Source organism: Calliphora vicina, chromosome 1 (genome assembly GCF_958450345.1).
Source record: "Calliphora vicina chromosome 1, idCalVici1.1, whole genome shotgun sequence".
NCBI lineage: Eukaryota > Metazoa > Arthropoda > Insecta > Diptera > Calliphoridae > Calliphora > Calliphora vicina.
The window spans coordinates 92,929,487-92,955,535 of NC_088780.1; the positions used below are offsets into that span (position 1 = coordinate 92,929,487).

General features: G+C 28.8%; 3 protein-coding genes and 1 long non-coding RNA gene across 6 annotated transcripts; 2 read left to right on the forward strand and 2 right to left on the reverse strand.

Moving 5' to 3' along the window:
- The first annotated feature begins 100 nt into the window (after positions 1 to 100).
- On the forward strand, positions 101 to 13,403 carry Gdh (glutamate dehydrogenase, mitochondrial). 2 transcript variants are annotated; one of them, XM_065515134.1, is made up of 6 exons: positions 101 to 707; positions 9,816 to 10,408; positions 10,731 to 10,892; positions 10,966 to 11,170; positions 11,640 to 11,678; positions 12,482 to 13,403. In XM_065515134.1, the coding sequence occupies exons 1-6, from the start codon at positions 296 to 298 to the stop codon at positions 12,751 to 12,753; spliced, it is 1,683 nt and encodes a 560-aa protein (XP_065371206.1). In that variant the 5' UTR covers positions 101 to 295; the 3' UTR covers positions 12,754 to 13,403. The 2 variants fall into 2 exon arrangements, with proteins under 2 accessions (XP_065371206.1, XP_065371207.1); XM_065515135.1 differs by lacking the exon at positions 11,640 to 11,678 and having other exon boundaries at positions 102 to 707.
- Positions 13,404 to 15,946: 2,543 nt separating this feature from the next.
- Positions 15,947 to 18,564, reverse strand: Irbp (Inverted repeat-binding protein). Its single transcript, XM_065515136.1, has one exon. It carries the CDS (start codon positions 18,483 to 18,485, stop codon positions 16,617 to 16,619), a length of 1,869 nt encoding a protein of 622 aa, XP_065371208.1. The 5' UTR covers positions 18,486 to 18,564; the 3' UTR covers positions 15,947 to 16,616.
- A 2,128-nt stretch (positions 18,565 to 20,692) lies between these two features.
- LOC135963329 (uncharacterized) lies at positions 20,693 to 21,953 on the forward strand. Of its 2 annotated transcripts, XR_010576842.1 has the most exons (3): positions 20,693 to 20,934; positions 21,001 to 21,155; positions 21,256 to 21,953. It is a non-coding gene; the product is annotated as an uncharacterized LOC135963329 (long non-coding RNA). The 2 variants fall into 2 exon arrangements; XR_010576841.1 differs by having other exon boundaries at positions 21,001 to 21,953.
- Positions 21,717 to 25,523, reverse strand: LOC135963328 (uncharacterized). Its single transcript, XM_065515137.1, has 5 exons — positions 25,365 to 25,523; positions 24,883 to 25,056; positions 24,369 to 24,737; positions 22,874 to 23,142; positions 21,717 to 22,785 (listed from the first exon to the last, which is right to left on the reverse strand). Exons 1-5 carry the CDS (start codon positions 25,396 to 25,398, stop codon positions 22,516 to 22,518), a joined length of 1,116 nt encoding a protein of 371 aa, XP_065371209.1. The 5' UTR covers positions 25,399 to 25,523; the 3' UTR covers positions 21,717 to 22,515.
- Positions 25,524 to 26,049: the final 526 nt, after the last annotated feature.

The following is a 26,049-nucleotide window of genomic DNA, read 5'->3' on the forward strand; positions in this document are numbered from 1 at the left end:
CATGTATTTATGAGCAACGACGACGTTGTTGTTGTTTGATTAAATCGAAGGCACAAACAACAAAAGAAGCAGCAAAAATCCAATTTAAACGAATTCAAAGGGAATTTCTATCAGTTAGTCGAGGTGTCGGTTGTCCAACAGTTGTGTGCAGCTCGAGCCAAATAGTTATTCTATTAAAAAACATTAAAGAAGTATTTCTTTTTTGTTTTAATTAAGTAAAAAAGTAAACCAACCGAAAGTGTTTCTTTGTGTTGGTGGTTTGTTAAGTGTGTGATTAGTGTGTGCATACAACAAAATGTATCATTTGAAAAGTTTAGCTCGTCAGGCTGCCGTCCGCCAGGATGTTGCTGCCACTTTGGTTAAGGCTATGCCCACTGCTGCCTTGCAAGCACGTGGCTATGCTGAATACCAAATTCCCGACCGTCTAAAGGAGGTGCCCACTGCCAAAGATCCCCGTTTCTTCGATATGGTAGAGTACTTCTTCCACCGTGGTTGTCAAATTGCCGAAGATCGTTTGTTGGACGATATGAAGGGAAAATTGTCCATGGAAGACAAGAAAAAGAAGGTTAAGGGTATTCTTATGCTTATGCAACCCTGTGACCACATCATTGAAATCGCTTTCCCATTGCGTCGCGATTCTGGTGACTTTGAATTGATTACCGGTTATCGTGCCCAGCACTCTACCCATCGTGTACCAACCAAGGGCGGTAAGTAAAGGAATTTCTTAATATGATTTATTCATTATTCCCCCTACATTAATTATTTTAATGGGCAAATTGCAAATAAAGTTTTCAAATTCTTTCAGTCTTTTGGAAAAAAATACATATTGTCTGGAATTCTTTCCATTTTTTTTTCATTATTGCATTATGTAATAATTTTTCTTGTTTCCCTTCTATTCTTTTCAACATTTTCTCGTTGACGCATTGTTGTTCTTTATTTTTTCGTCTTCGGTGTGTGTCTTTTTCAATGTTGTTGCTGTTGTTTATGTGCAAACAAAAACAACAAGTACCGCAACGAACATGTTTGCGAAAACAAACAATAATGATTACATACATATTTTGTTTGTACTATTTTTATAACCAAATGAAGAATATTTATGTTCATTAGCAAAAATGTGTGTTTTCTTATAATTTCTCATAGTTCACGTTGAAAGATTAATGTACCTTGTAGGTGCACAGTTTTTTTTGCATTGCATAAGTCTAGACGCTGCAGACCATCGATTTACCAACCCTTTAAAGTGTTGGGGTTTTTTTTATGCTATTCACCCTAAAGTGGTGGAACCTATTATGCAGCATAGTATGTTAATTGTAATATTGGTTTCTTATTTGTTATGCCTAATGTATATTTAATTAAACGCCAATGGCCCCTTGCACTTGTGTTAAACTGGAATTTGCATTTTATATTGGTAGGTAGACTTTTTTTTCAAATATTCAATTATAGTTTGGAATGGCATAATAACCATCTCATAATCATTATTTCAATAATTATGTAAAGCACAGTTCCCAATTTTTCAAATATACATTTGTTTTCATAAATTCAATATTTATAAAATTTATTTCAAAACTTTATTAAAAAATGTTCATTTTGTAAAAATTCTTATTGAAGATAAATTATATAATTAATTCAATATTTCAAATTGACCTATATTTTATTACTAACTACACTTTACTTGTTTATAAACCCCTGAATAAGACTAATAATAATTTTCTTAAATCTATTTATTTAAACGTGTATTGAATATACATACATACATATATATTTGCTTTATTATCAGTATTATTTTTGCATTCTGGCGTTTTGTTTACATGATAATTTTACTATGTTCACTATACTTTTGTTTGTTTATATTTGGTATTAAAAATTTGCAAACAAAAACAAAGCAGTAAATAGTATGTATGTATTTATATTTAGAATTTTGTCATTAGCAAATGTGATAATATAAAAATTAAACAAACTTTATGAAAGTATGTATGTGCATTAAAAATACAATAAAAAAATTAAAAACTTTTTATAAAAGTACACTAAAATTTCAATATTTAGAAACCTTTAAATTTGTAGTATTTGTAAACATTTATTAATATTATTTTAATTAATTGTCTAATGTGTAAAACACGATTTCAAATAAAGCACATGTATTGAAGTTTATATAAAAATTAAGAACACTTTACTAATATGTAAACAATCTTCTCCATAATAAGTTTTTAACATTCATTACAAAGTAGATAGATTTTATTTGTTTGCACAAAAAATTAAATGTTCAATTTTGTTTTAAATGATTTATTTTCACACTTATTGTGGTGCTACGTCAATCAAAAAGTTGGTCAATAAAAAATATAAAAAAATAGTTAAACCTTCATATCGGCATTTGTTAATACAAACATGTTATCAAACAAATAAAGAAAAAATATTAAAAGAGGCTTGGCAACAGTTAAATGCAAAATTTTATTTTCAAATATGTATGTATGAATATCAAAACACATGCAACAATTGTTAAGAAATAAATATTATTGAAAGACCGCATGATCATAATATCAATCTGTTTTTATTGTTGTTAATAACAAGCTCTTATAGTTCAGAATTAAATAAACAACCCAAAAACTTATTAATAAAATTTGTTGTTGGTTGTTCTTTTTTTTTGAAGACTTTTGTTTGTTATACATATTTTAATCTTTTTTATAATTTCATGATTTTTGACACGTTTGTGGAGTATATTTTTTGTTTTTGTTAGATTTTTACGTAAACAACACCGATAAATTTCTATTAATATATTATATACGCCACTAGTTTGTTTCTAAACGACTAAAATACTTTGTTGCTGTTTTGATTTTTTTTGGTCTTTCAATATTTTTTTAAATACATATTTTGCCGCTTTGTGTTCTAATTTCAAGGTTAAAATGTCGCAATTTTAAGAGAATTTATTCTATAATTTCATTTTGATAAGAAAACTTTCCAATTAGAAAATTGTCTTTTATTAGTTATAATCAACTCGTGTTTTAAATTTTGCTTGAAAAATTAAACTGGATTTAGCAAAAATATATTAAAAGTTCAGGGGTTTTAGTTATTATTTGTTTATTTATACATGTATGTATGTGTAATTAAAACAGATGTTCCCATTTCGAATCAACAAGAAAATAACTTGATTAGTATTGAAGAAAACAACAAGTTGTTCTAATAGAATATTATTAAGCTAAACTTGTTATTAAACCTTTATATTTACAATGCATACTACAATTTTTATTTATTAAATTCAATGTTTGATTAAAAAAAAAACAAGACAAAAATTGCTTATCAGAAGTAAACCATCATACATGCCACACTAAGTTAATGACCCGTCCATAATTGATAGCTGTTGGCATGTTATTATGGGAGATTATAAACTTTTGCCTTATATCTTTATTGGTTTTTCATTTAATGGTAAATGTGACATTTATGCTGCCATTTCTAATCTATAAATGAATGTTTTTTTTCTAAAACTCTATCACAATTGTTAATCTTAACTTGTTCCGATCATATCAAATATTTTATTAAGATGTCATAAATAAAATAGAGTGCCTTTTTCAGTTTATTAAGTCTTGTGACAAATTACAGTGAGCGCTTATCAATTTACTACAGCAATTGTGTTTGTTTAAATATAATCAAATGTAAACAGAAATTGAAAAGTATGATTTGTGTTGCACTTGTAGTTTGAAAGAATAGATTATCCAAACAAAACATACATCATTTTTAATATGTATTTTATGTTGTAGACTTATGGTGTTTTCTTTTCGAAAAAAGTTAGTTCTACCCAATGGTATAATTTTTATAAACACCGTAGCACAAAAATAAGTAATTTTTGTTCATGAATTATTAGTATTATAGTGAGCTACATCGGTCAACTTAAACTAGCCCTTAATAAAAATGAGCGCACTAAATGTAACATTCATTGCCTTTTTAGGTGGTATTATTAAAATAGAAAATTTTACCCGTTCAAGGTTTTGTTTTAACAAAAAAAAGTACAACGGACTGAAAAATGTTGCCATTTCTTCTATTCAATGTTGTATTCTAATAAATGTATAGACCTAAACAAAGTAAAAGTGAATTATCAATAGAAAAACAAACAAATAAATATGCAAATATTGGATACTATTGTAAAATGCATACCTTAATCATAACTGCATACAAAACACAAGTATAAAGAATATACATATCGTCACCTGAAATGCAAAAGAGTGTAACTACCAAAAAAATTCAAAATTTAGTTTTAAATGGATATTGGTACAGCGCATCAATGCATACGTCTTCACAAAGTTTTAGCTTTCTATTTTTAAAAATAACGACTATTAAAGAAAGAAAGTCATATTTGTAACCCCAACACATTTAATTTGATTATGTTTTTCGTCTATTCTGTATAATTTTCAAAAGTGATGATAGGCCCTTTTGCATTTTAGGTGACGTTATACACATATCGAATATGAAATGTTAATTGTTTGTCTGTTTTTTTTTTCTTTCCGGCCTAGTCATGTGTTTTTGTTTAGTAAAACATTTTTTCAGATTGTAATACATTGACAATGCAATACATATATTACATATGTATACGACTGCAATATTATCATCAGTTACAATAAATGATGTAATGCATTTGTATGATTTTTTAAATATAATTATATCATAAAACAATATTAACATTTACTTGGAAAATTTGTTTGTTTGAAAAAGTTATTAATGGATTTTTAATTTAACATAGTTAAGCACGTGACGTGTTTTGCTATCTTTCATGAAGGCAGTATGTTAATTTTTTTTATTGCATTTGTTGCAAATGAGAAATAAGTATTAGCTTTTATAAGGCAATATTATTAGGAATATTTAAATATTCTTTGAGGTATTAAAAAAATGTTATTAATATTTTATATTAGGAAATACTTTTGTCACGTTTCACTGATCTGAAGTAGATCAAACACTCTTTGGCAAACAGTTTAATTGTTGATTAAAAAATAATTTCTACTTTTTTATGTATGTATATTCTGTATTTTCTTTAAATTGCAAATTTTTTTTAAACATTCCTGTATATCACGAACTTATTCATTTGCAATCGAATTTTATATAGTAAAAACAAAGAAACCAGTTTTTTTAGAATATATTAAATGTTTCGAATAAACCAAAAATCGGATTTCTATAAAGTCAGTTTTTGAATGCTCTACACAGTATGTTTACCATTCGTTTTATAATCACTTTCTTAGTCAGATTGTAAATGTAGATTTTGCAGTCAAACTTCATGTTGGAATTTTAAGGATAGTTCAATAAAATTCGTCTCAAATCTATGATCAAATCCTATTAAAACTTATTAGAAGCTCCATCATTCAGGGAGTATGACCTTAATGCTCATAAATTTCATTGATACTTTAATATGAAGTTCAAATACAATACCGAACAAAAATTAAATTTTCCATCCCTGATATTAAGCTTTTCTCTGAAAACCACTATAAAAGTTAAAACCTCACATAATAAACCGTATTGTATTCAGCACAAGTATGATTTGCCTTAACATAAATCATACTACCAAAATGTGATGAAGATCGGCCAGAAAATCTCGCAAAAAACTGTATTATGTAAATAAAAATCGATCTGCAAAACAACTCTGCAAGGAGCGATCCATAATTATTAGCTCTAGATCAGATAAAACTCATAAGTTTTTTGCCTTTTGTGACTAGTCATTAAAATCGAGTTAATTCCTTTCGGAATTGGACTTAACTGAATATAATAATTAATTTTGAATTTAATTATTTTAATTGTTTTTTAATTAAAAAAAAAGCACAAACCTTTTGCCACAAAAAAGCATAAGTTCTAAATATTTATATCTTATTTCAACACTTTACTTAGTAAATAATAGTATAATAAAATAATTCAATTAAAATTTATATAATACAAAATTTCTATTATAACCTCGAAAAAAAGACACACTTATAATTTTATTTTTTACTTAAAATGCTAATCTTATTTAAAAAAAAGAAATACATATGTATATAAAAAATATGTTTATTTGTTTAGTTTTACTAAATTGTTATTTATATTTCTTTTTATTTTTCATAAATTTAGATTGTTTTTTCTAAATCACCTGACAACTAAATCTTGTTTTCATTTCACACTTTTATCTATACATACTTAGTTAGTTCTAAACGACTGGCATACATGTATTTTTTAAAACAATTTCTTTAGGAAAATGTTTATATGTGTCAGTCAGTATGTATATTTTTATCTGTTGCTATATATAAATACCCCACATGGGGAATGGGGTATGTACATATCAAACGAACGAGCCCCCATTTCATTGTTGTCGTTACAAGTTTTTTTTTTCAAATTCAATGCCATAGTGTTGGTCAAATAATTTATTTAGGTTTTAGCTAATAGCGCAGTAGTGGTGATGTGGTGGTAACACTTTTGTCAAACTTAAAATAAATCGAAATTTTAAATATTGAACGAAGACATTTTAAGTTTAAATACATACTGATTAGATTATGCGGGTTTCTTTTGGTAGATGTTTTTGTTTGTCACGCGATTTTTGTTGACGATGTTGGCCGAAAAGTAAAAAATGCAAAAATAAAATTGATTACGTATATTCTTCACATTGATTTGTGTTTTTAAATTTCTTTTGTATACAGACAGCACTTCTAACCAATTTAGCTGTTTATTTGGCGCCAATTAATTAAAGTCAAATGAATTGATTATTTTCAATAGATTTGTTAAATAAAACTTGATTTTAACTACACAAGTTATGTAAATTCAAAATTTAAGCTCTGAAATAGGAAACAATACATTAATTTTAGTTTAACATGTTGAAAAGTTACAGTTCTTAAGAAATTTCTAATGGCTTTCGAATTATTTTTTTGCATAAGAAATATTTAAACTGTTGACACTACTAATCTTTAATGATCGCTCTCTATGTGCATAATATTAGCTGGCACATTTCATTCAAAATGTGTTAATATACAATACAATATACAATTTATGTTTGTTGGTATTACTTGTTCAAAATTTTCGCACTAAATTAAAATGTATTTTAGTTTGTTTTGTTGTTTATTGTCAGTTTGAGTAAAAGATAACAAAAATGAAATGCTTTCATTTTTATATAATAATAAAACTAATACTATTTAACATAGTATATATTTACGCACACACTTGCTGTATGACTGACTGACTGACTGTATCATAAATATTTTCGAATTTACGTTTGTACATTTATTTGTTTTTATTTAATACAATTTTATTTTAGTACAATATTTAGTACAGTTTTCGTGCTAAAAACAAAATTGTTTTTTGAAGCGTTTCGTTTGTTTATTTTTGGTGATCTAATCACACACAAAAAAATTACACACGTATGCTTTCTTATATTTTTTTGGGGCCAAACAAAAAGTATGATAGTAAAAACTGGTTATACTTCTTATTGCACATGACAACTAACCCACTGTGGGAGTGCGATATTACAAATTCAAATTCGAAAATATTAAAATTATATATCAATTGCTAGCGCTCACTTTAGAAAGCTCTTTTTAAAAGTTAAGAGTTTGCAAAAACTAAAAGAATTATGTGATTATGATACAATTATGATACAAATTCAAATTCGAAAATATTAAAATTATATATCAATTGCTAGCGCTCACTTTAGAAAGCTCTTTTTACAAGTTAAGAGTTTGCAAAAACTAAAAGAATTATGTGATATTGGAATAAAATTGCACTGATCGAGAATCGCTAGTTCAGATCAGAGCTTCGATTTAATTTGAGCTTAATTCATTAAAATCTTAATTCGGAATTAAAAAATGCCAATCCAACATCTCATTTTTTTAGCTTCATTCATAGGCTTGTATTTAAATAAAATTCATTCATAATGAAATTAATTCATATCATAATTTATTCAACCTATAGTTGTACCGCTTTGAATTAAAACGCCCATTATTAGTGATTCAGTTAAAAGATAGATTATAATACAATTACAAAACAATTACAAAAAAAACAGACAATTTCTTATTTTGTTTGTGATACACTAAAACAATGTCGCACTTGATCAACAAAAGGGTATTAACTCAAAATTTTTAAAATTTCACTTTATGCAAGAATATTTTTCTTTATTCATATTTACAAAAGGATTTCAAAAAATTTACTTAAGCCTTTTTATATAAATTGAATTGAATTCAAGAAAACTTGAATGTTTCAATAAGGAATTAATTCCATAAAGAATGAATTCTTTAAGGAGTGAAGTCAATACGTTTGGAGTATTAAGGTATTAAGACAACGAATTAATTCGAGCTGAATACTTCAATAAAATTGTTAAGATAAACCATTTCGAACTTTTGGTTCAGATTTGATTGAAGGGTTTCTTTAAACAAATTTCAATGCCAATAAAATGTAACAGTATTCTTACCTAAAGTGAAATGGTATTCGTACATTTGTACAAGCACTTTTGGCGTTTTCTTTCCTGGTAAAAATGTTGCTTTTTTCTTGCCCGTTTTCATTTTGTTTCACATACTTTTAGAAAATAATATGATTATTTTTTAGTCCTTTGGGTTACAGTTTTTCCAAAAAAGTCTCCCTGTAAAAGCCAGTTTATTTTTTATACCCTTCATATATGTATAAGTTTGTATGTTGAAATTAACTATCCGAAGCCCCAAAATATCGGCAAACAAATGGCAGTGATATAAGCAAAATACCGAGACTACCTCTATTTTTTCCCCAAATTTAGGGCCTGGTTCACTAAATGCGAACGAACATATTCTTTCTTAAAACAAAAAATAAATTTTAATTTTTTATTGTTTTCCATGATTGTTTTCAATATAAAATAAGAAAGAAAATGTTCGTTCGTATTTAGAAAGCTGCAAGCAACACTTCTGTTAAATACTAAAATAGTATAGCGCATATTTTAAAAGATGTTTAATTATACCAAAACTTTGACCTGTTTGTTTATCACGATTTTATCGTTCCATCCATAAACTAATAAATGTTTATGGAAAAGTAATTTAAAATGTTGGCCAAATGTACCCAAAAGTACTATATAGTTAGCAACTAAACACTTCCTGCCGCCTTGCATACAATGTTGATTCGTAAAAAAGACCTTAAAATGCTTCAAGATAACAATGTAGTAACAATTTATCTTATCAAACTCAAATAAACAAGCAAACAAGAATAAAAACAATGTTATAAACTTCAAAATTATTTTTATAAAAGCAAAATGCGTGGTTTCCCAAATCGAAACACACTAATTAAATTTGTTTAAAACATTAAATATTAATGCACTTTGAAAAAATGAAACTGAATTTATTAAATACATATTAGAATATTTGTGTAACACGTTTTCAAAATAGCTGTCACATGTTACGAACTATTTTACAGTGACTTTTAAAGAAGAACATACAAGTGCTGTGAAACGTGGTGTCTAAATTTATAGCAACCCATTTATTGCCAAAAACCTCAGGTGTTTGAAACAATTAGCAAATGGGGTCGATTAATTTAACAGACTCATCAGCGCCTAAAAATGTTGTGTTTTTATTTCAAGACGAAATAAAAAACACTTGTTTTTTACTTTCTTTAGAGAAAATAAAAACAGATATGGTCCAAAATTAGAATTTAAAACCAACCGAAAATGAAATTATTTTGGCCTCAGGCCAAATGAACTAAATCTAGAGACATATGTACAATATCTTTATGCAATTATGTACATATGTATGTATGTATGTTTTCTTTTTTAAATTCGAATATTTGAAATGTATTTGCAATTTATTGCCTGCCCTGAATTTTATATGCAAATGACTAATGTTTTTGTTCAATTTTCTTTTTGGCCTTCATTTTAGGTATCCGTTTCTCTATGGATGTATCACGTGATGAAGTCAAAGCCTTGTCTGCTTTGATGACATTCAAGTGCGCCTGTGTTGATGTACCATTCGGTGGTGCTAAGGCCGGTTTGAAGATCAACCCCAAGGAATACTCTGAACATGAATTGGAAAAGATCACTCGTCGTTTCACCCTTGAGTTGGCCAAGAAGGGCTTTATTGGACCCGGCGTTGATGTACCTGCTCCTGATATGGGTACCGGTGAACGTGAAATGTCCTGGATTGCCGACACTTATGCCAAGACCATCGGTCACTTGGACATCAATGCCCACGCTTGCGTAACTGGCAAACCCATCAACCAAGGTGGTATTCACGGTCGTGTGTCCGCCACCGGTCGTGGTGTTTTCCACGGTTTGGAAAACTTCATCAATGAAGCCAACTACATGAGCATGATTGGCACTACTCCCGGCTGGGGTGGCAAAACTTTCATCGTTCAAGGTTTCGGTAATGTCGGTCTCCACTCTACCCGCTACTTGACCCGTGCTGGTGCCACTTGCATTGGTATCATTGAACACGACGGTTGCATCTTCAACCCAGAGGGTATTGATCCCAAGGTAAGTGCATATAGCATTAGAATAATATAAAGTTTTACCCCTTTTTATTCATAATCAATTTTTAATTTTATAACAGGTTTACAAAACAAAATTTCCATACAAAATTTGTTTTATAAACCTTTAATAAATTTAAAACTTGATTTGGATTTTTCATATTAGTCTTACTTACTTGTTATTTTTCCAACATTTGATACGAATAATGTTAAGAAGATTTACAATACCTTAGCGTATCGAAAACGTGTGGTATTGTTGTTGTTACATTCATAATTATACTTCATATACTGATAAATTAATAATATTGATATGACTTTCTTTATTGTAGGCTTTGGAAGACTACAAGAACGAACACGGTACCATTGTTGGTTACCCACACGCCAAACCCTATGAGGGTGAAAACTTGATGTTCGAACCTTGTGATATCTTCATCCCAGCTGCCATTGAAAAGGTTATCAACAGTGAAAATGCCCACAAAATCAATGCTAAGGTAAATTAAAAAATGACCATAACAAAAATTTAGCAACAGAAATTTTAAATTTGTATGAATATTTGTGTAACAGATCATTGCTGAAGCTGCCAACGGTCCAACCACACCTGCTGCTGATAAAATCTTGATTGATCGCAACATTTTGGTTATTCCCGATTTGTACATTAACGCTGGTGGTGTAACAGTTTCCTTCTTCGAATGGTTGAAGAACTTGAACCATGTATCTTATGGTCGTCTTACCTTCAAATATGAACGTGAATCCAACTACCACTTGTTGGGTAAGTCCATTTTACAATTATTTGATTTTTTTTATTAACAAGAAATCTTTATTTACTTATGTATTTATTATTATTATAATTTATAGGGTTTTTTGGCTTAGTTTTCGAAGCAAAATTAGCACAATATAATAACAATGCTTAAGCTAAAAATCCAAAATATTTTATTTTTATTATTAAGCTATTATTTTCTTTAGTTTAAATTTCATTATATTTCATTTGGTTTGGCTTAGTTTTAACCGTATAGTTGATTGATTTTTAAACCATTTTAATTAATATTCATAAATTTAATTTTTTATTTGTGCTATTTTCCAAATTCACTTTCTTTCATTGAATATTTTTAGTTTTATCTATCAAAGTCAAAATACCTTTCTTTACATTAGTTTTGTATTGTACATATCTGATTGATGGCATTTTTCGCAATAGTAATTTGTTCTTTTTTCGTTTTCTATTTCTTCTTAAATCAATTTAGCCTCAGTACAACAGTCTATTGAAAGATTTGTTTTGGACGGTACAGTTTTTCATTTTTATTTCATAATTTTTTATTTACGTCTTCCTTATTCATGATTTATAAATTCCTTTATCATCTTTTAAACAAACAATGTATCAATGATATCATTAGTTTTTAGTTTTCCTCCCTTCCATTATGTTTTGTATATATTTAAATGTTTAGTTTAGTTTATTTGTTTTGATTAATATCAATTGGAAATTTGGGAACTAATTATTTCCTCGAAGCACCGTCCAAATAACTAAAATTATTAAACAAATATACATGTTCACGATTTCCAAAATTAGTCTTTATAAATAAAAAGAGATTCCGAACTAAGAGCATCTAAGGCTTAATCAAAAATAATATTATGTATTACAAACAAAATTTAATTGATTTGAACACAAAAAAAACAATAAATCAAATGGACTACTGGTGATAGAGTAATATTTTTCATGACTTCTTAACCATAAAGTGATAATTGTCAATACGTGTTATATGTAGTTAATAGTATAGTATCAATATTTTTTTATATTCAATATAAAATTGGTGAATGATTATGTTGCATTATTTGTCGATTTTATTTATTTGTATAGTTTAACTCTTAATTCATGTCATAACATAACTCTGCATCCTTTATAAAAATTTTAATCTATCCACACTACTTACTGCTTTCATTTTCTTGTATTATTTTATTAACTTTTGTATTTTTATTATAATTAATTTATGTATGTATGTAAATTTTACTTTGTATTTATGTTTTCTTTTATAATATTCAACATAATTCATAACAAATATTTTATTCTCTAATTTCTATTTGTGTATAGAATCTGTCCAAGAATCTTTGGAACGTCGTTTCGGTCGTGTTGGTGGCCGCATCCCTGTCACTCCCTCCGAAGCTTTCCAAAAACGCATCTCTGGTGCCTCTGAAAAGGACATTGTCCACTCTGGTTTGGATTACACCATGGAACGTTCTGCTCGCGCTATCATGAAGACCGCTATGAAATACAACTTGGGTCTTGACTTGAGAACCGCCGCCTATGTCAACTCCATTGAGAAGATCTTCACCACTTACCGTGATGCTGGTTTGGCTTTCTAAGGTGCTTAAATGAATAAATAAAATGAAAATAATTAAAACGTCAATCCTCTATGATGGTGCATACTTACAACATACAACATACTTGCAACATATATATTTTAATTAATTTTTAAGCCTTAAAACAAAAGAAAAACAAACACATCTTAAGCTAAAAATTCACTCGAAACATAAAATGTTTATAAAAAATCAACAAGTAGTTAAAACATTCTTTTTAAGCAATATATTAAACCAACAACATTAGTTAGTCCTGCCATTTGTCACAAAAAACTAAATGTTTTTAAATTAAGTAAATAAATTTTATTGCCATCTTTGAATTTATCAATCGAAAAAACCAAAACACGATCATTCAAATAATTGAATTAATCTTACAATGCAGCGACTTTTTTTATATTTTCCTTGTATTTCAATGTATTAAATAGTTCTAAAACACAACTGTTTTATTTGTTTTCACCTTTTCCCTAATTTATTTTTTAAATATTTTCCTAATTATACTTATAACTGTTGCTGTTTAATATTTCTTTGAATTTAAGTTTTTAAAGTCAATCCAATAAGAAAATGCATTTTAAATTAAAACAAAAAGATGAAAATATTCATAAATATAAAAATTAATTCAAAATAAAATAAAAAATAATATAAATATAAAAAAAAAATATTAATGTGGTTTTCATTATGCTTATGTATATGTTTTAGGAAATAATCGATTAATTATTCAATTGACCGAATAATTTCAGTTTTCCGAGCTTTTTTGGGCCAGACGTTAATTATCTCTATTGGATTACTCGTAACATAAAGTAAATTTTATCTTTAATCTAGAACGAAATTGTCGATGGCGTAAAACCGCCAACGCCTTACACGATAAGACAACCACAATTTCTTTCCAAAGTTAAAAATATTTTTCAAGCAAGATTTTTTTATTTTTGCAAAATAATAATAATTCGGACAAAAAAAAAATACAATGAACATTACATATATTTTGGAAATAAAATTTCACATTATTATGATATTATTATTTTTACAAAATGGTGTTGATGTTCACGATCTCTTGCTCTTCAGATACATATATTGAAATAAAGAATAGAAACACAATGTCAATGTTAAAGAACAAATATTGATATATCGCACTGGTTCAAAAAACTGTTTTTTTAATACATTACAATGAAAGTTGAAGACGGATACAACTGTATTTTTTGGCGAAAGAGTAGAGCAAATGATTTAAGATTTTTACAGTGGGTAGATATGATCACTGTGTATCGAGTGAAAATTTAAAAATTTTGATTTATTAGTATTTCTATTGTCTTTCTTGTGTATTTATTAATTACACAATGGTACAGTGCAAAAACACACGGTCATGACGGTATATGTTCTACTCTACTGCCAAAGGGTAGTAAAACATATAGTCAGTTTTGCGATTTTGGTGACCAATTTTGTTTTATGGGCCTCCAAAGATTCAAATCAGTGGGCCCTCAAAAAATGGTGTCATCAGTTTTTGGCCAACAGCTAATCCAGACTTGATGATACCGCTTAACTATATATGGCAACAATATAGCTAAGAGTCCACAAAAAAATTTTGTTTACATTTTTTGCTAAAAAATTGCTTTTCCATGTACTTTTTTGGAAAATAATATAAGAACTTTTTTTTCACTTTTTTAGAATAAATTACAGGGACTCTTAATTTTTCACTAACTCAGGCCTGTCACACATTTTGTTCAGAATGGTTTCAATTCCGTAGTTTTTATTCCGATCGATTTAGTTTTCTTCGGGTTCTTCAGATTCCGTGTGAATTATTAATTCCAAAAATATTTAAAAATTCTGTAGTTTTTGTGCACAAAATTGAATAAACATTTTAGAAAAACAAATAATTACAATGAAATACCAATTCCACTTTGAAAACTGAATGTGGTTTTATTCCTAAAGAAATTTTCGTTTTACTTTTTTGAAGAAGCGAAATACGGAATTAATTCCACTTTCTGTCGGAATGGAATTCTGTGACAGGCCTGAATATTTAGCAAAGTTGTAGCTACGGTAGATAAGTCGATTATGGTTACTGTAATTTTTTCTTTAAGTAACATAGGCCAATTATCATTTTGACCTTAACAAAATAGTAAAATATAGAATAGAAAAATTACAATGCAAGCAATAATATTGAAAAGAGAGAAAATATGCTGTTATGTGTTAAATATGCAAAATATTCACTAACAAATAGATAAAATATTGGATATTTTTTGTTGCCCTGGTAATAACTATACCCAGCAAATTACACTATTGTAAAATTTATTCAAATTTTGTCTTTATAGTAATTTCGACTTAAGCTGGGTTTCCGCATACTTCGTAATCGGCGTCGATAACGAATTGTTTTCGTTTCAGTTGGGTGCGTTGCGGCATAAAACAGAAACGAAATTATTTTTTAATTTTGGATGTCGCACATTAAATAGAATTTCATTATTTTTGACAAAATTTTTTATTTTTTCCTTTTCCAATAAAGAAAATTTATTTATTTTATTCATTTTGATTTTCTTTAAATTTGAAATAAAAAAATAATTAAAATAATTTCGTTCCTACAGCACCGAAAACAACCTACTTGAAGTTGTTTTCGATTCGGCCCCAAATGACAGGTTTTTGTTACTGATCGGTACCTTTTCGTTGCCGATTTCTGAAACGAACTTTTTTTCGGTCCAAATGTATGCAATTTCGTTTTCGGTGCCGATTACGGTGTATGCGGAAACGTAGCTTTATAAGAGGTTTCGGTACCGAAAGATTTTGTATCTTCATATAGAAAGTTACAGCTCTTCACGGTTATTTATTACGAGATGAAAAAAATTCGGTCATATTCCGATTTTTTTAAGCATATTTTTCAATAATAAATGTATGTAAATCTGATCCCTAATCGTAATCAATAACGAATTTTTTTTGTTTTGTTGAAATGAACTGCTGATATTTAATAATTTTGAATTAAGATATTTAATATACAGCCGAATTATGAATAAAAAATTCCGCGGGAGTTTGTTCCCCGGGAGTTTTTTCCCATTGAATTTGAATAGGGAAAATGAGAAAAGGGAAAAAAACTCCGGGGGAATTTTTATTCATAATTGGGCTGATAGCTTAAATTTAATTAATACGAACCTCTGACTAATACCAACTTAATCGATAATGAATTATTGTAGCGGCACTTAAAAGAAAGATAACTTTAAAATAATTGTTTTTATTTATTCTTTATTTATTTAAACCATTATTGTTTTCTACTTCAACTTTTTGAAATGTCACTAAACAAAACCATTTTCTTTTTATTTTTACACTCCATAATTGAAGATTTTTTAAGAATAAGTTCCTTAAGGTATCTGATTAAATATAACAAATAATTAGTTATGTATACTAAATAATAAATTTATGAAAGAATTCTTACAATTAAAAAAATATTTCGTAAAATAAACGAATTTTTTATTATAGTTAAACATTTCGTGATTTCGTACAACGTATGAATATTTTCAAATATAAAAGGCATGTATTTTTTTAAGTGTATGAATATATATATATTATCACTTAAACAATAAGGTGAATTTTGATCTTGCAAAATTATGAACTTTTGCATAAACACAAAAACTATACCCATTACAAATGTTATTGTATTAATATAAAAGTTCGCTAGGTTGTATTTTATTAAAACCCATACATTTAAATCATTAAAGTTGGTATAAAACATGTTCATTAGGGTTATTATTTTTTTGCGACATCCTCCAGTTCCAAGATCGTACGGAATAGAATGCCCTACGCGAAAGGCCTTTAATATTTTATAAATTATTTTTTAAGCTGATGGCTTTTTTATAAAAGATACCTAGTTAATATAGTATTTAAATTAATAAAAAGACTTATAGACTATAAATAATATCCATAAGTTCTTGTTTTTTTGTATTTTTGGGAACTTTTTTGTTGAAATGATTATTTAAAATTTCCAACAATTGATCTTTTGTGCAAGAATTAAGTGCTTTGTTCTCAATCATTTGGGTAACATGATCTTTATTATTTAAATCTGGTGTTATTTTAGGTTTTTTAGAAACGTTTGTTAAACCTGATTTATCTGCAGAACGTTTTGGTATCTCATTAGTTTCTTCTCCAAACACTTCATCAAAGATTGGCAATATAGTACTAATACGTTGGGTCTGATTTTCAGGATTAGGAAAATATTGACTACCCAATGTTTCGTAATTAACATTGAAAGCCAAGCTGAGCAGTTTTGACTGTAATTGATCCGAGTCCGGATCACACAAAATATCAGGCTTATAATCTAATCTGAATTTCTTCATCAGCTTCTCACAGACCATTAATCCTTTATCATCTGCGTCGTTTTCGGATGTATTCCAATCACATAAATTAAAATTGCGTATATACGAAGAGCACGACAAATAGACAATTTTAAATCCATCGTTTAGAATACAATTTTCATGTGTTTGTGATTCGATTTCTTTGTCAATTGGTATTAAAGCCACATATCGAGGCATTGATTTCCTTTTACTCAGGAACAGGCATACAGCTATTTTTTCTTTTTCTATACATTTTTCCCATAGGGCACGAAATAAACGTTTAGAACCCTCAATATGGATATCATCAGGATACATAAAGTTTGCAGTTTTGGAATATATTGTGCTTGCCAAATATGATTTCGGCTTAAAGCCCAATAAGACCATTCCAGGCGAGTGAATATTACGTACTCTATTTACCTGTTCATACGATAAACGCATATGATTAGCCCCCAAATTGATATCATACCAAGCGTTTTTTATATTCACGTCTTTAACTTCTTTGCAAATTTGAGTTTCTGGATCTTGCTTACGTACTTGGGTTACTCTATGCCTCCGTACCAAAGCACTATCTGTGCGTTGCAATAATACTTTCATTGGTTTTTTACCCTTTTGATAGTAGTTGAAGTATTGGGCGGATAATTCCAAGTTGGGGCCCAACGAAAATTTAAAATGCCCCAAAGATCTGCGAACATAATGTTGCTTAAATTTTCGATTGGATAACATCTCGCGTAATCTTTTGGGATCGGATGGTTGAAAGCAGTCAATATCAATATCCTGTATTAAGCAAATAAATTCTTTATAAAATAGATCATAATTGAAAATATCTATCATAGGAATCAATTGAAATTCTACATCTCGTCCCTTCAAATCGACAGCTTTTTGTAAAACTTGTCTATAGCATTCAGAATCACGAGGATGTGGTAGCTCATTGGATGTTAAGAATACGATTGTAGTATTATCAACTAAATAATTGCAATGCTGCACTAAATCCATGCAGAGCCTAAGAACGTGCGAAAAATTACAACTTTCATCGTTAGGCGCTACCCCATATATTTCATCAAATTGTGTTGGCGCCGTTTCTACAAATCTCAAAAACATTTGAACTATAGAAGTATTTAGTTGGCGTGGCGGTAAAAATACTGCGCATTTTTCTGGAAGAATTATGTCTTCTAAACAATTGGGTTCATAAGGTTCTGGTGAATGCTTCGTATTTGCAAATATCAATCCTATTAAATCCTTATCATTTACCAAGAGACCCGATAAAAATGCTGTGCGTAAAATTACCAAGGCTTCCTCCAGTAATTCCGGCGTATTGTACAACTTAGCATCGACTACGAATACTATAGACTCGCGACCATTGAACTTTTTAGTCAATTGATCGCCCTCATCTTCAGAATCTGAAACCGATATTTCAAACTCAGGACTCCAGGAGCTCATTTTACTGATTTAATAATGAATGCACTTTGTGTTGTTCACCGAATAATTATCTGTTGTGTTGTTTTTTAATTTCATCATTAAAGAAAACTCTTGTGAAGAAAACAAACAGAATAATAAAATTGTTTTTACAGAGTTGCATAAATAGTAGTACTTTATCAAAACTTGGGAACTCGAGCTTTTGGGAGAATTTGTACATCAAAACAAACTGAAATTCAAAAAAATTAATCAAATACTACATAATATGTATATAGCTTTATTTTTGCAATTACCAATTGGACAATTTCATCAACATTTTAACTTAAATGCTTTTATGTTAAGAATTATCTGCTTTTTTTAATACAGCAAAAAATATAAATTTTGGTATTAAATAGCATTTAAAATAAAATCTGTGGAGATTTATTTACTTACTATCGTTTTATAACGAAATCGATATCATAATTTCATGGAAAACGATATGATAAGGAAAGGAACAATTTAGTGCGTAAATACTATTGTTTATGATACGATCGTACTTTTTTAATTTTTTTTATGATTTAAGCTGTATTTTTTGAAGAAAATTAAATGCTTTAATGTTAAAGGATGTTTAATATTTTTACGTTTTAGGTTTTCGATTCATCTGGAAAGATTTACCAATATTGGGCTATTATACAAAAATATTTGAACTAAATCATTACGTAATGCAATTTATAATAAAATAACAATTTTATATAATAAAGCAAAAAATTTTGAACATGTTTTTATTTGAATGAAAAAAGTTTGGGAAAAAATCATGTTCGACTAATAACACTGTGCATAAAATTGACACTTTTTTTTCTGGCAAGAGGGGCACCCAGCGGGTTAGACTACGCTGAATTCAGTGGTGCTAACCGTTTTTTTTTTTAGGTTAGCTCGTATTTTCGAGATATACCGTTATTTCGAAAATGGAGGAGGTTGCACAACATATATTCACGTAACTCAAAAAAGGTTTAGTTTATTGAATAAACAGAAAAAACCATGCACATAGAAAGCAAAGTTCCAAACAAAACAAGACCTAAATGATTAAAATCTGTCCACAACTTTTGAGATTATTCATTTGATTTATTTTTTGCCACTATACCAGTGTTCGAGTCTGGCTGTTACTTGGTGAAACCCCTCGCCATGTTCATCAGATTCGGCTGGTGATTGTTAATTATATATATATGTATTTTATTGTGCGGACAAATCGGTCTTGTAAAAAACTTACGTAACGTATTCTGTTTTTATACCTTGCACACGTAGAATCATATAAACATGTTTTTTTAACAAAATATGGTCATAAAGGCCTTATATATTAAAATATCTAAGATGGAGGCATGTAACAAGTTTAATTACTTTTGTTATGTGTGTGGGAAATATACAATTATGCCAAGTCGCTGCGATAGCAGCTAAGAATTATTTGGCCTGTATAAAATACATAACGCCATCACCAATTACGGCATACGCCTAGGAAGAGCCTCGTCCAGGAAACGCCAATCGTCCTATACTTCGTATAGGAAGCCGGAAATCTCGAACTTAGCTCCTAAGTTTTATGGTCTCCACCAATTTCCAATACGAGTTTTGTTTGGTTCTCCACCATATATCAAATTATTTTAGGTTATAAAACCAAAGTCGATTGCATGTGGTTAATATACACCTCGACGTACCGTAACGCGGTACAGTTAGACGACGCCACACATCAACCAATGCGAGTGAAACGCAATTCCTCGAAGGCAGCGAAAAAAGGACGGCCTGATTGCCCTTAGCGACAAGAACAATGACGCACGAGTTCTTTCTCCACCCAGAGTTGAATTACGCATTATCTTGACAAAAGAGTTAAAACATGCTAATATTTAGCTAATGTAAAAATATTAGGGGCAATCAATCGCCATCGTCGATATACGACTTTTTTAGATCTATTGAGAATAATTCTCTCGCGTATTGTACTGACATCCGCGTCTTGGTTTTAACAATGCAAAATGAATATAATCCTGGAGATTGGCGCTTATTCATTGATTCGTCCAAAAGTAGCTTAAAAGCAGTTTTGTTACATGTCACTAATTTAAAAAACCCTATTCCGATAGCTCTAAGCACAAATACTAAGAGTTAATTAAATATGAAGACCACAAGTCGAAAATATGTGCAGATTTAAAAGTGGTGGCTCTTTTAAGAGGCATGCAATTGGGCTATAATAAAAATATGTGCTTATGGAATACGCGTTTTAATGGCGACCAGTACAATACACGGGATTGGGCTTTACGTGAGGAAAGCAGATTGCATAGAAATAATATCATTGAATTACCACTTGTGCCGATGGAAAAGAGTTTGCTTCCTCCACTCCTCATCAAACTGGGTATTGTAAAAAATTCTATAAAAGCATTGAACCCAGATGGGATTGCTTTTACCGAATTGCGTCGAATTTTTCCACGATTAAGCGGTATGAAAGTAAAAGAAGGTATGAACTCCAACTACTTTATTAAATTAGATTTATATTTAATATCATAATGTTTCTATTTTACAGGAATTCTTAATGGACCGGACATCCGTCGTCTAATGAAGGACCAACAATTTGAAGTTGCATTGAATGAAATCGAGCTATTGGCCTGGAATTGTGTGAAATTAGTAATAGAAAATGTTTTAGGAAATCATCGGTCTGAAAATTGGAGAATTTTAATTGTAAATATGCTAACCGCATTTAAAAACTTAAACGTCAGAATGTCATTGAAAATACATTTTTTGCATTGTCATTGTTCAAAATTTAATGAACAATCACCAGCCGAGTCTGATGAACATGGCGAGAGGTTTCACCAAGAACAGCCAGACTCGAACACAAAAAACTTGATTCGCTTTTAGGGAATATTTGCTGGAATCTGCAGGAGGAAATAACGGTATATCTCGAAAATACGAACTAACCTAAAAAAAACGGTTAGCACCAGTGAATTCAGCGTAGGCGAATTAGTTTAACCCACCGGGTGCCCCGCTTGACAGTTTTTTCAACTAGCATAGTGTAATACTGAAACATGAAAAACAATCATAATGATTTTTTTTTCTGTGAAGTACTTCGGAATTAAAGCCTATGTATTAATTCGTAATGAATTCTTTAAGGAAATGATTAAGAGATTAAATTTAATCTGATTTTGAAAATTAAATTAAAAATTACTTCGTTCGAACCTTTGATACCATAATATGTATCTCTGCTTTATATAGTCCCTGTTGCAAATAAAAAATACACCGTAATTAAAGATTTTAATTTCATTTATTTTGGCACACAAATATGACAATTTTTCTTTCTTTTTACTTATAGAACCATTAATGTATAAATAATATCCACAGAAAAATATATTTTGATTCTGTTCTAGTGTTTTATTTATGTGCAATTAAAGATAAATAATATAAGGTTTAATATTCTTTAAATTATAATAGTTTTTAATATCAATCATTCCTTTTAATAAAGCGTTAATAATACCAAAATAATATTTTTAATATCAATTGACAGATTGCGTTGCTTTCATTAAGAAATAGAATACATTTATAAATGAAGATCATTAACATGACTACAATAATACTATAAGTACACTTTAAGGGAGGGAGATTGGTAGGGAATTAGTGGGGAAAAGGCAAATACAAATATATAGTAGTATAGTTTTGTTTAATACATACAATTATTCAAAAATATTGAGTTGAGTTAGGCCACAACTAATACAACGTATCGTTAACTTTATCAAGTTATATAAAGAAATTTACTCCGACGAATCGTACCATAAAAATCTATACAAACTAGAATTTCTTTCGGTCATTATATTTACGTAATAGTTCGTATAGTTGTACCTTTAATAGTTAAGGTTTTCCATAAATGTATACATATCTATATATAATATTCAAACGTCTTTCAAAAAATATCTAAGTATCTAATATAATAAAAATAATTGTGACCCACAAAATCGAGGTGCAGTCTATCGATTTTAGCACAGCACTCATGTAATATTAAGTTCCTAACTAATATATCAGAGTATCCTGGGCGAATTCTACTCTCTTTTTAAAAAAATAATGATTTAGGAAATAGTTTTTGCTCAATATAATCATCTACCATAGCCTTAACAAGATCTGTAGTGACTTTGGGATGTTTCAATTGATACCCAAATTCTTTTAGTTTTGTATTGTCCAAATTCAAGTGTTTATGATACAATTGCTCTTCGTCCAAATAGGGAGTGAGTGGTGTGTTTGTTAAACCATCTTGTTGGCATATTTCCGCCCATGGTGATAAATGTTTATCATTAATTTCGTTTACAGTATCGGAGAGACTTAGCTGAAAGTAAAATAACAATGTATTGACATACATAAGTAAATAGTTAGTTAGATTATCTTACATAATAACCAATATAAAAAATGTATACCTTGGTAAGATTTGACATTACTATGCCAAAGTAGTCAATATTTATTGAGAATATTTCAGCTAATATATCGCTTATAGTCCCCTGAGTGGATTCAGCATCATCAACAATATTATATATTTCTCGATTGGCCTTTGGACTTGTAGCCAATTCCCAAACGGCAGCGCAAACATCATCAACATGCACAGTTGATAATCTCATAGAATCGTTCCAAAGAAGTTTCATAGTTTCATTTAAATGTTTGTAAATGGCAGCAATAATTATACGGGGCACTAGAAAGACAACAGAAAAACATTTTTTTAGTAATCTACATACATATTTAAAATAATTTTTTTGTGTTATATCACAGAGAGGAAAAAGAGAAACAGAAAAAAAACGAACACAAACAATCTAAATGAGTGATTTATAATATATTTTTTTTCGTAAAGGTCAGGTTGTAACTTTTATTTGCGACCTTGAAAAATAAATAGCAAAAATTCATTCGATGCTAATAAACGCTTAAATTTTCAATTTCACAAAAAAAAGACAATTTTTGTTTTGCAAAAATCGACAAATTTAAAAACAATCACCAATTTTATAAAAAGTAAACATTTGAGTATTTTACAAAAAAAAAAAAATGGAATTTTTTTAAAAACAAACTCAGCAATTTGCTAACATTTTTGAAAAATTCATAAATTTTTCAAAAAATCCATGATACAATAATTGTAGAAGGTAGAATCACTAGAGTTATCAATATTTACCCCTATAACGTCAAACTTTGATTTTGAGTTTTTTCATATTTTCTTTTGTTTGACGTTACAAGAATTGTATAATTGAAAAAATCTAAATATTTTTAAAAAAAATCATAAATCATATTCATCATATTTTTTCTATAATTTGTTAAAAATTTCTACAAATAGTATATATGTAAATAAAAGAAAAAGTCAAAGTTATTAAAATCAAGAACAATTAAATTGTCTGCCAAACCATTAAAAAACAACAAAAACAAATAAAGGTAAAATGATAAAGGATTACTAAGTCATTTATATACATACATATGTATATGATATGAATATCTAAGGATAACCTTTTCAAATACTTTTCGACCGTTAATTGGTAAAAATGTGGAAAATATTTTTTAACTCGATTTTTTTTTCCAAAAATTTTTTTTTACTAAAAAATATTGGTCAAACATTTTTTTTCAGCAACATTTTTTTTTCAATCCATCTCTGTAAGTATATAATGGTGAAGGATATGTAAGATTTGGCACAGCCGAATATAACTCTCTTACTTGTATTATTTAAGAATACGATTTGACTGATTTCGTATACCTACATAAATTCGTAAAATTTATCTTCAGATTGTTTGTTTTCATTAATTAACAAAAAACTCGTACTCTAAAAACCAGCTAGGTATATCTATAAATGGCTGAAATATGACTGAAATACATCACCATATTTTTTAATTTCGGCAGAAAAAAATGTTTGCAGTAGGTACAACTAACATTACTAAAACTTACTCAAATAACGTTTATCACCAAAACCGTATACTACCGGCAAACGCACTGCAGTGTAATCAAAGTTCTCCATTGTCTGTAATTCTTTTTCAACCTTAAGTTTATATTTTGCGACTGCAGTCCAGGCATCATGTTTGCAGTCTTCTTTTAATGGATACTTTTCGGAGCTATTTACACAACCGGAGCTAAATTCAATGTAACGTTGAGCCTTAATGGACATAGCTTCGTTGGCACAGTTTAAGCTCAATTTTAGAATGCCCTCTTTGTAAACGGCATCTGTTTGATTAGGACGAGTCTCGGCAGCACAATTGAATACCAAATCCCACGAACGACCAGTTGTTGGGTGTGGTACAAAAGCATTTTTACAGGAATCTAAAGAAAAAATACAAAACAAAAATATATGATAAGAATTTTTTACTGTATGTGTGATTATTTATAAAACAGCCCACATTATGGTTTGCTCAGAAAGAAAGAAAAAAAACCATGTATGAAGTATTAAAAACTGAAGCCTACTTACATTGATTTATCAGATTTGCACTGCAAAATTCAACTTTTTCGTTGTCAAAGGCCTTAGATTGTTTTGCATTCAGCCAGGCCATTTGTGGAGGCGTTTTATCAACGACACGTATTTCCTGTGACAAATCATTCTCGACCAAATAAGTTAATAAATTGCGTCCAATAAAACCGCAACCTAAAAATAACCAAGTTAATTACAAAATACGAATGACAGTCATAATTCAATTATAGACATTTAGGTACGAATAAATTCCGTATTAAAAATTACAAATCCCATACATACATGTAGCATTTCCAACTATTAACTGACCACTGGAGGGCACATGCATACAAGTAGCTTTACATTAAAAACCGTCCTTAGATATTTATGTACATATGTATGTAGGTATTTATGTATGTAGATAACAAGTGGTCGTTTCTGTTTTTGCCTACTTATTACTCATTCGTAGTATTTGTCATTATTCTACATCATTACACACTTACCTCCCAATAATAAAACTGTTGGTTTTTCCGACATTGTCTTTTCTTTTTAATTTAGGAACCTTTAAACTTTTCTTTTTAATTTTTTATATTATTCAGAGAACAATAATGTATCGTGCAAGTGTAAAAAACCGCTGGGAATATTATTGTATCACTATTATTTCGTTTCTTTTTTTGAATTAACAATGGCAATGTAACCTTTTTTCGAAATGCATGCGAAGAAGAAAATGCGAATAAAAGACAACAAAGATAAAAAATTAAAAACCCTAGAAACAGAGTTGTTATATTTCGTACTATAAATGAGATTATTGTATTCATTTCATGCATGATTGAAGTAAAAACATGAAACTAATTAATTATTCTAAAGTTCCAAATTTTTTATTCGGTTTATTCGAAAAATATCATTTTCTAAAAAAAACTGCTTATAATGCAGTATCAGATTTGCTATTTACTAGAAAAAATTAGATTGCAAGTAGTGTGTATGCTTTCTTGAGGTATTTTTACATATAATAAACAATTTAAAGGGTAACAAACCAGATAATATAAAATGTTCGTCAACGATCCTTATATCGAATATATTATTAATATATAAAATATTAAATTGCTCGATAACGAAAGTACTTTATGTCGTAAATTGGCTCTATTAATTATAAAACCCGGTTATCCGATAAACAAAAAAGATCTGTTG